Source organism: Lytechinus variegatus, chromosome 1 (genome assembly GCF_018143015.1).
Source record: "Lytechinus variegatus isolate NC3 chromosome 1, Lvar_3.0, whole genome shotgun sequence".
Classification (NCBI taxonomy): domain Eukaryota; kingdom Metazoa; phylum Echinodermata; class Echinoidea; order Temnopleuroida; family Toxopneustidae; genus Lytechinus; species Lytechinus variegatus.
This window is the reverse complement of record NC_054740.1, coordinates 69470152-69487286: the sequence shown is the minus strand read 5'-3', so window position 1 is coordinate 69487286 and position 17135 is coordinate 69470152. Positions and strand designations below refer to the sequence as shown.

The following is a 17135-nucleotide window of genomic DNA, read 5'->3' as shown; positions in this document are numbered from 1 at the left end:
TCTTCATCCATTTCTGTCACAAAATATTTAAATAAAAGAGTTACCAAAGCTGTTGTACATGTATATGTATATATATATATATATATATTTACACACATATTGTAAAATGAGCTAATATACACTGTCGGTCACTCGTGATGGGTATTATATAAGCGCAATAAGTGGTCTATGAGATGGTCGTAGCTTCTATAAACTCTACGTTTATTAGTTGTCTAGCTTTTCAATCTTTGATCTTCATCATATTGTAAGTATACAAAACACAGAGTGCAATAGCCTGCGGTTATTGCTTAAAAATATTAAAATGTATAAAGGTATATGAATCTTGTTTTGTCTGTATTACATATTATTAATATTTTTTACCATTCACATTTTCAACGTTATTAAAATTATCGTATTCCATCATTACTAATACATGTATTATGATGTATATACCCTTAACACGGCTTAATGCTATTGCCATTACTATAACTAATGTCATTTTTGTCTCACCTGCGAAGCAGAGTGAGACTATAGGCGCCGCTTTTCCGACGGCGGCGGCGGCGGCGTCAACATCAAATCTTAACCTGAGGTTAAGTTTTTGAAATGACATCATAACTTAGAAAGTATATGGACCTAGTTCATGAAACTTGGCCATAAGGTTAATCAAGTATTACTGAACATCCTATTAGAGTTTCATGTCACATGACCAAGGTCAAAGGTCATTTAGGGTCAATGAACTTAGACCATGTTGGAGGAATCAACATCGAAATCTTAACCTGAGGTTAAGTTTTTGAAATGTCATCATAACTTAGAAAATATATAGACCTAGTTCATGAAACTTGGACATAAGGTTAATCAAGTATCACTGAACATCCTGCATGAGTTTCACGTCACATGACCAAGGTCAAAGGTCATTTAGGGTCAATGAACTTTGGCCGAATTGGGGATATCTGTTGAATTCCCATCATAACTTTGAAAGTTTATGGATCTGATTCATGAAACTTGGACATAATAGTAATCAAGCATCACTGAATATTTTGTGCAAATTTCAGGTATCATGATTAAGGTCAAAGGTCATTTAGGGTCAATGAACTTTGGCCGAATCGGGGGTATCTGTTGAATTACCATCATAACTTTGAAAGTTTATTAGTCTAGTTCATTAAACTTGGACATATGAGTAATCAAATATCACTGAACATCCTGTGCGCGTTTCAGGTCACATGACCAAGGTCAAAGGTCAATGAACTTTGGCCGAATTGGGTGTATCTGTTGAATTACCATCATAACTTTGAAAGTTTATGGATCTGATTCATGAAACTTGTACATAAGAGTAATCAAGTATCACTGAACATCCTGTGCGAGTTTCAGGTCACATGATCAACGTCAAAGGTCATGTAAGGTCAATGAACTTTGGCTATGTTGGGGTTTTTTGTTGAATAACCATCATATCTCTGTAAGTTTATTGGTCTCGTTCATAAAAAGTGGACATAAGAGTAACCATGTATCACTGAACATCTTGTGTGAGTTAGAGTAGTATTCAAAGTCAGCACTGCTGCTATATTGAACCGCGTGATGCAGGTGAGACGGCCAGAGGCATTCCACTTGTTTAATCATCATAATTATTGTTTATATTACTTTACTAAGATGACAATAAATTGTCTTCATAACAATCGGTAAAATAATCACAAAAGGTTTTGCCTAATTCAATTGAATAGTTAAAAGCGCAACGGAGAAAATGCTGTAAAAATAAATTTGTGACACATACTCATGTCGACAGTTGTCTGCATATCCCCTTTCATTCTCGAGTCGGATTTCCCGGGGGGGGGGGGGGTTTACATACGATTTTACTTTTTTCTGCCATAATTTATTCTTCATTGTTTTAATCACTAAATCTGATGTCCATATTTTTCTATGAATGAAATATTGATATTTTATTATTTTTCATAGTTCTGGTATTGATTCCTGAGATAAATCATTAGTAGAGGGCCAATCTTGCACGAATTGTAGATGAGTGCAATATCGGCCCGGACGAGTTGATTTTTGTTTTCTGCTTTTCAATGAAATGAAGCCAATACATATATTTTTGTCCATATGTATGGGCGTGCCCCCCCCAAAAAAAAAAAAATTATTTAACAATTATCCACTTATCGCAAAAATATCAATTAGCATGGTTACTAGGACTCTTTATAAGATCATTAGAATCATAGGAATGCAGCTTACATGTAATTGAGTGTCGCAGTGCAATGTATTCCATTCAACGTTTCAAAGTTTAGTGAAACCATGTGCCTACTACTCAGAGTAGTAGATCCATGATGACTCAGGCTATCAAATTACAGCGAACAAAACATAGCATAACGAATATACATAGAGTTCTTACAAGTTACAAAGGCAATAATGATATCATTAATAATAACAAAGATGATAAGTATAATTTAGTGATAGTAAAAAAAAAATTGGTGATGATAACGTTAATATGAATGTATTTGTATGGAAATTTACTTCTCATGAGGTCTAAATGCGTGATGCGAGTCCGAAGCGCGAGCTGAAATTTGTCTGCAATTTGAATGAAAAGGAACATTCTAAGGACCTTTCGTATGAATTCTCACTAGTCAGGTGCACTTTGTTCATATTTGGGCTTTTTTTAGAAATTAAAAACTATAAATTTTTTGAAAGGTTATTGTATGACGATTCAGAATAACAGTGTTTCTATTTGCACCGTGACCTCTATATGGCCGGCATCTTGGATTTCTCAAAATGGCCACCAAAAACAGGGTTTTCGACACTATCTAAGGTTTCAAGTAACCTAGAATCATAATTTTGACACCTAGACCGCCATTTCTGAGCTCAAGGAATCTATTATCAAATTAATCAACTTTATACAATAAATAAAAACATATTATGATTGATTATAAAATGATTATAAAATGCAAGTTTTAGTTTGCTTTATTGCAACACTTAATTTGAACTTTAATGTGTGTTTGAGTCTGGAAATACATAAGATAAGACAAAAAGTATCATTGATATGAATTTGTTCATGATAAAAGTTGATTTTAACAATTTTATATCATCCTAAACAGGACCAATGCGAGCTGAGATTTTCATACTGACCCGAAAAGGAATACTTTAGGCACTGTTTGACATTTAGGAAAATGGTATTCAGGTACAAAAGATCAGCAAAAAGCTGTTTTCCAAAGATGACCCGATGAAAACAGAATCACGATTACAACAAATAACATTGATGGCATACATTAATTTTTTGTCAGTAAATAAATTAACCGAAATAGTTAGCCAAATGTGTGAGGGCCCTGTCCCCCACCGTTGTACCCACGGATGCCCATGCCTCAGTCAGTAATCGCTATGGAATATCCCGTCTGCTAATAACCCTTGCAAACATCATCAAAATGAAGGTCACTGTATCGACGGCAGCAAATAAGTCGAAACTCACATCTAATGAAGAAACTGCATCAGAGATGGATCCTGTATTGAAATTAAAAAAAAAGTGATGAATACGTAAAGAACAGTAAATCACATGCACACAAAAATCAACCCACACCCACATTTTTGTGTACACAACCTTACACCAACCTGCTCACACAAACGTTACTGGTGGACATCGATGATGTTTTTTCAGGAAATTATCTGTTATAGAATTATGCACTGGCATGACAGTAGGATACGGGTCGACCAATAAAATGCCCCCAAAATAGTAACTAGATATATGCCATCGTGTAATGAGGAACTTTAAACCTTATGTAAATGTACATAATTTTTATTATAAGTTACAATGGAGGACGAACCGAGAACGTCACACAACATCATCAAAACATATCGACATCCTGTAATCTATCAGTATTCTAAACTTAAAGTGGGAGAAGAGATTCGAGTAGACCTATTAAATTACAAGATCTTGCTGTGAATGTAAGATACTGGGTGGATTTTCAGACCGTCGAAAGGTGTAAAATTGGTCGGCATTCTAAAAACTATTCTAGAAATTCTTCTTTATTTGGTCATTTTTTAAATATTTTAACAACTATTATGATCTTTTGAATTTATGATTGTGATTTCTTTAAAGAAGTCAGTGGATCACTATTACAGGCCAGGTGTTGGCATGTATTCTGATGTTTTGATTCGGCCGGGATTTCATAATTTCTAGCTGGATCTCAAAATCCCAGGAATTGTATAATTTTAGGGCAGATACTGAGTATCAAAGGATTCTGAGTAAAGCAAAATATGTAATGAACTCTCAGACCCAAGGGCAGATTTAGACAGTCTTACAAAGAGTGATCCGATCAATCTCAGCAGTATGGAAATCCAACAACGTCAATTATTTTACAGGAAATTTTCTTCATGTCCTTTCTAAACAAAAAAGGAGTATACTGAATTAAAAAGAGAGATGAATTTAAGAATATACACCATATTTAGATTTTTTCAGTTAATATGTTTTTACAATTTGTTTACATTGGTGGCTTTCCATAGTTGTTGTTGATTGGATTCATGGCAAACTCTTTGTAAGACAGGTCCTGAAGTATCTGTATACCTGCCACGGTGCCTCCTAGAAAAGCTCCAACTCCACCGGATATCTCAAGTAACCCGACGTAGACAGAAACACTTCTATCGGATACTCCACTCTTTATGGCCATTATTCCCAGTACAGACTTACTTGCCACCGAAGCTCCCGAACAGAAAGCCGCAATTATCATGATGAAGAAATATCGAATGAAAACATTGCATAACAATGCAAGTATATTCAAAATAGTTACAAAGCAATATAGAGTGACAGGATCAACGAGTCTGTGAGTTAAGACACCAGACATGATACGTCCGCATAGGTTGCCAACGGCAGCACCGAAGGTTATGATAATTGTGTTTTTGACTGAAAGTCCTCTCTGGAGGCAGTATGGCACCAGGAAAGTATGCCAACCAATGTATACAAACTCATGAAATGCATAAGACAAAATGATGAAAATTGAAGCGGGATTTCTCCTAAATTCAGTATGTTTTAACCATGACATTATCTTGTTTTTTGTTTTGTCATGATTATTGATATTTTCCTCACTATTTATTTGAGGTGGCTCTCTTTGAGAGGATGGATCCGTTTTAATTTTGTCTTGAGAATCTCGTCCACTGAAACAGTTTGTGACGAGTTCTTTTTGTTCGTTATCATCAGATGCATCTGAAGCGTTTCTGGTGTCATTTTTTGATTCGCCTTTGTAGCTGTAGGGAGACACTGATTCAGATACCTCGGGACATGATAGATTATGATGTTGTAAAGTTTGTTTATCGGTGACGTTGAAGTCACATTCACCAGAGGGAAGATCTCCTTCAGATGGAACGGAATCCGATGAGTTGGTTTCCGAACCCTCCGTGTGCAATGATGCCACAGTACCATGGCGTTCTGCAGGTATCCTCACGGCCAGGACAAAAGGGACTAGGTTAAACATGATTCCACTAAAGATCATTAGAACTCCCCGCCAATCATATGCTACAAGGAGACCCTCCGCTAACAGAGGGAAAAGACAGATTCCGACAGGATAGCCACACGTTGAAATGCCTAATAAAAGGTTGAAATTCGTTCCAGCCAAATTACACAGTGTCATGATTGATACGATCCAAACGATGCTGTGCCCGAGGCCTGAGGATTGTGAACAACAACAGCAAAAGAAAATGATAATGAAAGTTTCAATTTACAAAATGTTCAACAAATTGCCTTGATAAAAATCACCATTTATGACATCACAAATCTAAAACTTGAAATTCTAATAACTCTTAATCTTTATTGGATTTTTCTCACAACTTCACCAATATTTTCATCATTTTTCTGCTATTTCTACAACTAATTTTACCAGTGGGAAAATGAGTTTTTTCTTAACAATCTCAATTGTATAATCCCTTTTTATCCCAGTCTGATATTTCTTTTTCCTATTCTTCTGAAGTTGTCGTTATTGATGAGGTACAGTTATTTCCTCTATAATATGTACATTCTTTTGATCTACTGAAGCAACTTTTTCATATGGGCTGGATGCATCCAGCTATACTGAAAATTTGCTAGCTCCCTTCGCTAGCTCCTATATATTTCAGTGTTTATATCACATCAAAACCATTACAATAGCCTAAAGGTAAACCGTGATAGATGGTAGTATTATCCTGTATATCGGGGGTGTCCCCAAAATTGCCAAGTTTTAGCTCAATATCTTGCTATCATCCACACTGCTCGGACCGGATTCACGCCACAGTATAAAAAAGTGGCCAGGGGCGATTGCATTGCTCTCGGTATTTCCAAACGGCGCAAAAGTGTTTTAACTCTTTGGCATTTTAAGTGATGACAAAATAAAGGAATGACAAGGCTGATGACAGGCCTATTTCTTATCAATATCTTGAATATATTGCAAGGAGAATTAAGTCCAGATTTGAGAAAAGTAGACTGCCTTAGGCAAATCGTATTATTGCTGAATTGAGGAGTGTTTTAGCCAAATTTGGGGGCGCTGAGTCTAAATTTGGTGTTTGCCAACCTTGATTTTTAATGTTAAAATCCTCAAATTGGCAAAACAACATGGCCGCCATTCTACACCCTTTTTTGCTCTATTCTGAACCCCTAAACTAGTAACAAAAATGTTTTCGCGGTTTTGGGTACTATTTGATCTCAGAAATAACATACTAAAAATCTTTCAAAATCCGGATCCGGGAAAGTGGTTATTTTTCTCTGACACACTCACTGACTATCTTGTAAACAGGTCCTGATTCATTATTTGCCTTAAAAGCTTTTTGATGATTTGGATTTTGATAATTTACTTCGATTTTTTGAGTTGATGGTACAACGACTGCCGTTTTGAACGCTACGTTGGTACCGTTTTGTAACTATTACCTGTCTCAATAGACTTTGTTTAATCCTAAGTTTCATGAAATAGAATCTATACCCTAAAAGTTATGACATTTCAAAAATTTAACCTCGGTTAAGATTTGATGTTGACTTCGCCACCGTCGGAAAAGCGACGTCCATGTCTTGCTTCTGCTATGCTGGCGAGGAAAAAATGGCTGACACGTTAAAGATATCGCAATGTGATTATGCCAGCATCGGCCCAAAAATTATCAGCCAGCAGCTGTGAATCATTGCAGCCATCTTGGAAAAACAGATGGCTGACGAATCAATCGGAGACATTATGTTTGCAACCCCGGGTATCAAAAATAACGCATGGACCCCAATATCCGAAATATAATCACCCATAAAAATCTTTTGATATGGGAAACTGCATTCAAATGCAGCCATTTTGTTTTGGTCGATTTGAGGATAAAAAGGTCGGGATCAAGTTTGGCAAACAGCATTTTTTGATTCAGCACGTCCGCACCCGTGAATTACCTTAAAACAATTGATAAAGCAGCATTAACACAAAATGCCTAAAAAACTTTTTTCTGAGCACATTTTTTTAAATCTGGACCTGACTAAATTGGAAAATTTGAATTCTAGGCATCTATAAATCTTGAAAACCATTATTTACTCACCTATCATTGCGAGACAGAGGCTTACAGATGCATTGGTGGTACATACTGATAGTAAGGTGAAACTACATGACGACACTACAGCACCGAATAGCAGAAGCTGACGACGTATGTTACAGTTTTCGTATATCCAAGCAATAAGGGGGGCTGAAAATTTCAAAGAAGAAATTGTTAACCGGAAAAAGGGCGTTATAATTGTTAAAACGAACAAGCGGCGTGGATTTTATTTATCATTCCTAAAAGAAATCAACCGTCATGGTTTCATAATTATGTACGTTATCATGGTTATGGGTTTATCCGAACTTTTTTTAGTCATTTTATTTCATTCACGAGGATAATCGCCGAAAGACCATAGATTACAAGATGATAGTTCAACGTGCTTCCGTACAGTCCCTTTCTCAATGGGATTTGCTAGAGTTGCATAGGGAATACACGAAAATTCGTTGCATACTAATGACAAAAAAAAACAACAACAACAAATAAAGTATAGGCGTAGTCCCTGAATAGTGTAGCGTAGGGTTGCGTTACTTGTTTACATACACTTGGTTGTTCAGGTATGGTATTAAGTCCGTAGCGTTGCGACTGGTTGCGTATGGATTCCTTGCGCAAGCGAAGATAAAAACAACAAAAACTTGATGAGAAACAGTAGGGTCCAGCATGAGTAAGCAAAATTTGAGTAACTACAAGCAACTTTACGTGAATGTACGGCAGGTCTACTCAAGTCTATGACCAACAATACGCTACACTACGCCATTCAATGCGGAATTCTCAAAAGGTGTTTTAAGAAACCATGGCATTTTGGCGTAGTCTTGGGTATGAGTGGCGTGCAGTTGCATAGTTTTTTTTTTTTTTTTTTTGGGGGGGGGGGGCTCTTAGCAAATAGTGCCAAAAAAATCACACGTTTATTTTTCCCGTTCCTCCCGCGTACCCATTTTGCTTTCCTCGGTGAATACTTGCGTATGCAAAACGAATGGCGGCGGAGTGTTGCGTAGCCTAGCCTATTCTACGCAAGTCTACGCAAATCCGGCGATGTGAAAGCCTCTTTTACATGATAAGGTCTCCCAGTGTGCGAATTGCAGTGTGAACAGAACCAGCTCAAATCATAACGTTTTCTAAAACGTAAAAACACGGTTCGCCATAATGCCAACAAGCCTTTAAATAATCGAATTCGTTAGATATTGCAGTGACGGAAGGATATCAATGCTTTCTTGCATTCGATGAAACTAAGGTTATTTAACAAAAACCTGTCCTAGAAAGGGATCATTCATTACTTTGAATCTCGTATGAAATTATGATATAAATTAGCACAACAACATGTAAACCTTCAAGAAAATGGCACATAGAATTGCAGGTATACAGTATCATAACGTTTTCTTCTACTGTACGTGAACTCGGCCTTCAAATTTTGAGGAAGCCTTCTGATATAAAGGGCTTGTTGGCATTATTGCGAACCGTGTTTTTACTCTGATATGTACACTCAAAGCAACTTGTAAATGACTTGGATTTTCAATATTAAAGTGTTTTTAGAAATTCTTATGGATGTTTCAAAAAGTAGGAATGTATTTTTGTACATGTATTTCGCCTACATTTTCAGACCTGAGAGTTCTGCTAAATTAAGGGAGAATGTATCCTCCATCTTTGATATACCTTTCTTAACTTATTTGGAAAGTTTAATAAAATTTACATCCGACTGACGAGGAAATAAGGACACAGCTAAGTTGTGTGTTTCTGTGATATATCTTGCGTAATTCTCTATACTGACAAATTACCGCTGTTTGCCTGAAGATTACTTAAGGATTTTTGAGACCTCTCCATTTCTCTATCATTTGGCTTTATTATGATTAACCAGCCACACCTCTTAATGTTTATTCCTTTCAATGAATCCACTGACAATTTGAATAAGGTCCTATTCATGAATTTTTGAGCTAAATCATGAAGACAGTGTTCCGTCACTCACCCCCCCCCCCCCCCCCACACGGTGCCGGGTAAAAATGGCAGAGGTAAAAATTGCAGAGGTAAAAATAGCAAAGGTAAAAATGGCAGAGGTAAAAATGGCAGAGGTAATAATGGCAGAAGTAAAAATGGCAGAGGTAAAAATGGCAGAGGTAATAATGGCAGAGGCAAAAATGACAGAGATAAAGATCATGACATGCTAAATCACTAAGGAAAAAGATAGAACCTTTCCAGTTAATATCAGTCATAATTATTGACCTTGAATTGACTTTTATCGACAAAATGAGTATTATAAACTGATGAGATATTTGGATTTTTTTATCATTTTAGGTTTATACTTTATCGTTAATATGATTAAACTCAAACATTTGAATGCCAAAATGCTTTCAATTAGTGAGTGATGAAAGGATATATCTTGGCCAGTTTGAATAGTAGAACAGCACTTCATCACATACATACCTGAAGAATTGTAATGTAAACACTAATGTGCGCAAACACACTGAAATAGACGAATTCGGGATTTCTTTGAACCACTTGCATAACTTGAATAGCAGAAAAAAACAAAAAAGAGTTCAGTTATTAAAGTAATTTTTCATTTTTCAACATCATAATGGGTCCGAGTGGATATTGATATGATACGTATATAGTTAAAGGACAAGTCCAACCCAACAAAAAGCTGATTTGAATAAAAAGGGAAAAATCCAACAAGCATAACACTGAAAATTTCATCGAGATCGGATGTAAAAAAAATTAGAAAGTTATGACATTTTAAGGTTTCGCTTAATTTTAGAAAACAGTTATATGCACATCCTGGCTGGTATGCAAATGGGGAGACTATGACGTCATTCAATCACTTTTTCTTTTGTATTTTATTATATGAAATATGAAATATTCTAATTTTCTCCTAATTGTCAAGTGATACAACGATTGATTCCTCACTGAACGTGTAGAATTAGCAATGTTTAATACTACATGGTTCAGCCAAGTTGGTCCTTATTGTCAAATTTATAAAAAATGAAATATTGTATAATTCAAACAATAAAAAACAAAAGAAATAGTGAGTGGTGGACATCATCGACTGAGTCACCTAGTTTTGTGAAAAATAAGCGAAACTTTAAAATGTCATAACTTCTTATTTTACATCCGATTTTGAAGAAATTTTCTGCACTATGCTAGTTTGATTTTTCTCTATTTATTTAAGTCAATAGTTTCCTGGGGTGGGCTTGACATTTAAATGTAAATTATATAATCAGGGGCGGATCCAGCCTTCGCCAATAGGGGGGGGGGGGGGCGCGAAAAAAATATTCAGCTATATTTTCCCCAATCGGCCGTTCGAAGATGAGTTTTGGTTTCTTTGAAGGGGTAGTCCAAATAGCCACTTTTAGCTTTATTCTTATTAATCAACATACATATGTATTTTTTTTGGAAATCTGATGTAGTTTTTCCCTAAAATTTGAAGATTCAGGGCAATGTTTGTTATCCTGAAAAAGATGTGTATGCAACCAAATAATTACTACGAACGCAAAGCACGAGCAGAAATTAACTGATGGAAAGGTACCTGTTAAAGACTGCATGCAGTTAGCCATGAAGTCGATGAAGACGTACATTTTTTTAATCAAACAATTCGAGCGCGAAGCACGAGCTGAATTTTTACCCAAAGAATGAAAATTCCAAGCACTTTTTGTAACTTAAACAGAATAGGTATATAACTAAACAATAATTGATGCGAGTTCAAAGCGGAAAGTTTCGAGATTTAGACCTACTGAACGAAACACTATTCATGTTTTGTAAATCATGAAAAGGATGAGTAATTGGGGATCTTTCTACATTAATAATGCGAGCACAAAGCGCGAGCGGAAATTTTTTGATATTTTGATCTTAAACTGAATAATGATTTGAATAGAGAACAAGTTGAGTATCGAATAAACATGCACGCGCGTGTTTCATATTTAGACCTAGAATATAGGCAATCTAAATACATCTTTTATCGTGAAAATCAAAGTGAGCGCGAAGCGCGAGCTCAAACTATTTGATATTCCGATCTGAAAAAAGAGTAAATTTCAGCTCTATTCTTCAAGAACTTTATAGAAAAATTGTGAGGTGGATATGGATCGCACTTAATAAAGAGCTGATATTTTTCATTATTATTACTTTGATTTTTGACATAGGACCGGCACATCCTTAGGACGTGTCATCATATGAAAATGAAGACTGTGTCCTATTCCTCTTGCAAAGCCCGAGATGAAACAAAAGGGATAATTGAATTATTGAATTAATATCTTGTTCCTGAATGCCTAATGAGGCCGCGAAATCTGATATGATTGCCTGAAAACTGGACATTTCAAGCACTTTTGTGATTATAAAATAGGATGCATCAGTATTAACATTAATGCGAGTGCAAATTGCGAGCCAAAATTTTTGATAAACTGTCATGAAAAGGGGATTTTAAATAGTTTGTTGTATATTCAATATTGAGGCATACACTCACTCGCCAATCAAAATGCGAGCGTGCAGCGCTAGCTGATACGTTTTGACAATCAGACCTGGAAAGGGATATTTTTAAAACTTTATGGAATACACGAAAATTATAGGTACCTGATAAATCATTTTTTTGTTATTATTCAGACCATAAAACTGACATTTTTACAGAGCACTTTTTAAAAATATATTTGTGTAAATGCCTATCATAACGCCCAGAAAAACCTGTAGGTGTGGTAATGTATCCAATAACAATTTGAAATATTCATGAATTTTGTTTGTTAAATTATGCAATTTTCCATCATTCACTAAAATCAAGATGAAGGCAGTATAAATGCCTAACATGACGCCCAGAAAGCCCCTGTAGCTGGGCCCTAGGAACGATTTTTTTACGAGGGGTGCTGATGTAAATTTGAAAAGAAAAAAAGAAAAGGGTTTCAATAAAGAAAAATGAAGGTCATGGGGTTAGGGGAAGGGGTTAATACAAAAGTACGTCATTTTGTTTACATTTTTCATTTTTTTCACACCTTTCAGAATTCCAGGGGGTGCTGCCTATGGCACGCAGTGCCCCCTAGGAAAATCTTGGGGTGCTTCAGTACCCCGCTTCCCAGGGTCATGTTCTGTAGGCGTGGTAATCGATCCATTGACAATTAATTTTGAAATAATTCATGAATTTTTAAGCTAAGTATTCCTTCACTCACCAAACACAAAAGAAAAGGCAGTGTAAATGCCTATCATGAATCCCAGATCTGCCGTAGTCGTTTGTAATGATTTAGACATGTCGTATAGTAACACACCCATGATTTTGATTGTTCCAATCAAGAAAGATGACTCGAAGAAGAAGACTAGTACAACTGGGAGACAAGGGGAAATACTGTTCCACCATCCCATATCCATCTTTATCTATTATATGTAATAAAGGCCTTTGAAATTTATAGCAACCGTTGAAACAGCCGATCCAGTGTATTTTTATTAGATTTCACTTGTTCGTTTACCTCAGAAAGAATGGGCTTTCGCAGAACAGGTACATTCAGTCAGTATGTGACTTGGAATCACTGCCTCGTTCCATTGAGGAAGTTAATTAACAATATCACAACTGAATACCAAGAGGGCGAAAGCCCTCCTATGCATATTTGCATGTTGATCTCACCCCTGCCTAAAAAGCGTAGGACATGAGCGAGTGAGGGCGAAACGAGAATCAAACTGTAATAATAAGATAATTCGTTATCCTGTTTCCAAAACAGAAAATAAAGATAGAAAAATGAAAATTGAGATGAATAACTTTTTCCGTTATTACAAATGGAAATAGATATTAATTAACGTTTTAATATGAAATAGAAATTGAAGAGAAAAGGAGATAAAAGAAGGTAAACCAGCTGCTTTTTTTAAAACTAGATCAAAACAGGATCGTCTTTGCAAGGCTTGTTTTCTTACTTGCCCTCGAAACTTACAACAATACAAAAGCATATGACACATCAATCGGAATCACCACAAAATTATCACATCAAATTTAAAAGGAAATATTGAATAAGTCATTAAAAAAAACAATATGTCAAGGACTTCCCGCACAATAATCATTTGAAAATGTCGAAATGTTGAGTGCGTGGTATTAAGTTTAATATCTAACAATGTGGAAACAGAATGCAATTTAAAGAAAGCGAGACAGGACAATGCACTCAGTCGGGATGATTGCACCCAGAGATGTCGCTCAAAGTACATTATAATTTTAAAAGAAATGATCAGTTGCTATATCGGTCAGGCCACATCCCTCTCCATTCTACAGGAAACAAAAAATCATCCATATTTTCTCCTATCGGCCACTCAAAGATGATTTTTGTTTGTTTCTTCGTAACAGTCACTTCTTTGCTTTATTCTTATAAAACACAGTCATCTTACAGGCCATTTAAATGATGCGAGTGCGAAGCGCGTGCAATTTTTTTTTTAAATTTCATGTATCTTGTCCTGAAAATCGAACGTATGTGGGCAATGTTTGTGATCCTGAACAAAATCCATATATAACTGTTCGGAAAGGGACCTGTTGAAGACTGTTTGCAGTTAGCAAGAAAGCGAGCGCAAAGCGCGTGCTGAAAGTTGTTGTCATTCCAACCTAAAAAAAATAATTGAAATTCTAAGCATATTTTGTAATCATGGGCCGGATAGGCATGTAACTAATCAATGCGAGCGCAAAGCGTGAGCGGGAAAAAACATATTTAGACCTAAAAACGAGGTAACACTTCGTATTACCGAAGATTCGTTATTCCGAAGGTTTGTAATTCCGAAATACGTAAATTGCATATACCTCGATGTTCGTTTATCCAAAAACAAAAATGGGTTCGTTAATCCGAACATTTGTGGCTTTATTCCTAAGGTTCGTTTATAGTCCGAAGGTTCGATAATCCGTAAACGTAATAAAGTTCGTTGTTCCGGAGGTTCGTTAATCCGAAAAAAAATAAGATTCCTTGTTCCTAAGGTGCGTTAATCCGAAAACAAAATAAGGTTCTTTATTCCGAAGGTTCGTTAATCTGAAAAATGAAATATGGCGAAGTCGGGAAAACCGGAAGGGTGCGTGTGGGGGGGGGGAACACCGTTACTATTATTGTAATGTGGTTGGGGAAGCAAAAAGAGGAGCGGCAGAGCTAAGTAGAGTGAACTAGAAGAAAGCCTTTTTGAAGTAATTTCTGATTATGGTAAGATATCCTTAGGCTTTATTTTTCGCGAGAGATTGTAACGAGCGAGAGTAAAACCCTGTTTTTTTTTGCTGATTACTGTTAAAAGGGCATCCTTAGGATGTGTTGCGAGCGTCAATACCGAGCTCAAAAGGCTTATGAGGTTACATGTAGCTCGGTTTTTTCTCTCTCATTGCTAGACATGCAATTATTGTATTATTCATTGAAATTAACCGCTTTAAACATAAATGAATGTACATGATACAAAGATACAAGGCCTAAACTGAAAAAGTTTACAATAATTACAACTTAAAAAACAGACAATTGAACATCACACAAATAAGACATAAATGCATTCAATGAGAAAACTACTATTTACCTATTAACGAAAGCCAGAATAAGAGCAGAATTATTATCATACATTTTGAAATTGCTTTGTTTAAAGTTTAAAAAGTCCACTGAAAGATCCATTCTTCATGAAATGTTTACCACTTATATATAAACCTTTAAAAATCGCTCTGCGCGGGGGGGGGGGGTGTGATTGTTTGGACCAGAATTGGGGTGGTAAAGACACCTGTTTTGGCCGGGGCGGGGCAAAAAAAATTCCAGCTTTTCGGAATGAACGGGGAAGAGCACACAATTATTTCACAATAATTTTATATGTGTATACATGTATACAAATATGGACCGAGCTTTCGCCAATGTGGGGGGGGGGGGGGGGTTCGTTCATATATTCCCCGATCGGCTGCTCAAAGCTGATTTTTTTTTCTTTGAAGGGATTGTCCGAGCAATGACTTCCTAGCTTAATTCTTGTAAATTTTATAGAAATTTCAGGATTTTTTCCTAAATATTGAATATTCTGAGCAATTTTTGTGATAATGAACAAGACGCGTATAGAACTAACTAATTACTTCGAGCGCGAAGTGTGAGCTTAAATATTTTGATAAACTGTCATAAAGAGGGATATAGAAGTAGGTTCATACATACTAATGAAAATGCGAGCACGCAGCGCCAGCTGATAAGCTTTGACGATCAGACCTGAAACAGGAATATTTTGAGAACTTCGTGGAATACATAAATAGAATAAGTACTTCAAACGAACCTTATTTCATTTTCGCATTAACTACATGTGACCTTATTTTGCCTACAGACTAACGAACCTCATTTCGTTTTCGAACTAACGAACCTCGTTTCGTTTTTGGACTAACGAACCTTTTTTCGTTTTCGGACTAACGAACCTTCCGAATTACGAATGTATGCGCCTGTCACTCTATTCATGTTTTTGTAAATCATGAAAAGCATGGGTAATTGGGTATCCTAAATCAATAATGTGAGCGCGAAGCGCGAGCAGAAAATTTTAGTATGTTCTAAATAAAGAACAATTCCTGTATCTCAATAAACATGTGTGCATGTGTTTAGGATTTATACCTAGTATCTGGGCATTCTAAATATTTTTTTATCATGAAAATCAATAATGTGATCGCGAAGCGCGTGCTGAAAATATTAGATATTCCCATCTGAAAAAGGGTCAATTTAAGCACTAATTTATGCATTGTGTAGGAAAATCGTGAAGTGGATATTATGGATCGCTCTTAACAAATGATGTGAGCGCGAAGCGCTAGCTGATGTTTTTATTATTTTTATTTTGAGTTACGACCTGGACATTCTAAGGACATTTTGTCATCATATGAAAAATGATTACTTTCTTCCATTCCTCTTCCTGAGCGCGAGATATTCCATCTGTAAAAAGGAAGATTTAATCATAAGGAATTCATGAAAATATTAATTTAATAAGCCTAATGACAGCTCGAAATTTGTTGATATTACATGTAATTCCTGAAAACAGGATATTTAAAGCACTTTTGTAATTATGAATAGGATGCATGGGTTAATATATGTATAACAAATTAATGAGAGCGTTAATCGCGATGTCATGAAAAGGGGATTTTAAGTAGTTTGTTTTAGAATTGCTTATTATTACAGAGGAAATCATTGAGGTATACATTACTCACCAATCAAACCTGAAAATTAAGTATTGTGTTGTATTTTGTTTATTTATTCACGGTTAAAAAGCCTGCTTTCAGCTAAAAGCTGCTTTTCAGCAAGGCCGTGAACAAAAATAGTAACAAACAATAACATAAAATAAGCTTACAAAAATAAGAACAACGAGAAGCATGATATATCAAAGTATGAATAAAATACAATTGGCAAAAGTAAGATGGGAGTAAACAAAAATGAAAAATAAATAGACGAAATAAAAACATTAGAATTTTAAAAAAAGTGAGGGTATATAATGCAGTATCAACATGGGTGGTCGGGGTGGAGGATTGAATTAAGAAAGTGATATGAGTCGTGCAAATGTAGTCGGATTTTTTTCTAATCGGGTTGTGGTTGTTGCGGCTAGGTTGTTGAATAATTTAGAAGCTGAATAAAGGGGCTGTTTTTTAGCTCATCCGGCCCGAAGGGCAAGATGAGCTTATGCCGTGGCGTGGCGTGGCGTCCGTCGTCTGTCGTCCGTCCACAATTTCAAAATGCTACTACTTCGCCATTTCAAGTCCGATTTCA

At 35.9% G+C, this 17135-nt stretch overlaps 1 protein-coding gene across 1 annotated transcript; it reads right to left on the bottom strand.

The window, feature by feature from the left end:
• Positions 1-1797: 1797 nt before the first annotated feature.
• On the bottom strand, positions 1798-12930 carry LOC121421268 (monocarboxylate transporter 5-like). The gene is made up of 4 exons (XM_041615932.1): positions 12606-12930; positions 7477-7620; positions 4517-5611; positions 1798-3456 (listed from the first exon to the last, which is right to left on the bottom strand). The coding sequence occupies exons 1-4, from the start codon at positions 12799-12801 to the stop codon at positions 3335-3337; spliced, it is 1557 nt and encodes a 518-aa protein (XP_041471866.1). The 5' UTR covers positions 12802-12930; the 3' UTR covers positions 1798-3334.
• Between the last annotated feature and the right edge of the window lie 4205 nt (positions 12931-17135).

What these genes read in the sequence shown, in the direction of transcription:
- LOC121421268 (XM_041615932.1), bottom strand. Translation starts at nt 12,801, where the DNA reads ATGGATATGGGATGGTGGAACAGTATTTCCCCTTGTCTCCCAGTTGTA. An exon ending in TGCCTTTTCTTTTGTGTTTG is followed by an intron (nt 7,621 to 12,605) that starts GTGAGTGAAGGA and finishes TGAAATTTTCAG; the next exon opens with CCCCCCTTATTGCTTGGATA. An exon ending in CCTCTGTCTCGCAATGATAG is followed by an intron (nt 5,612 to 7,476) that starts GTGAGTAAATAA and finishes CACAATCCTCAG; the next exon opens with GCCTCGGGCACAGCATCGTT.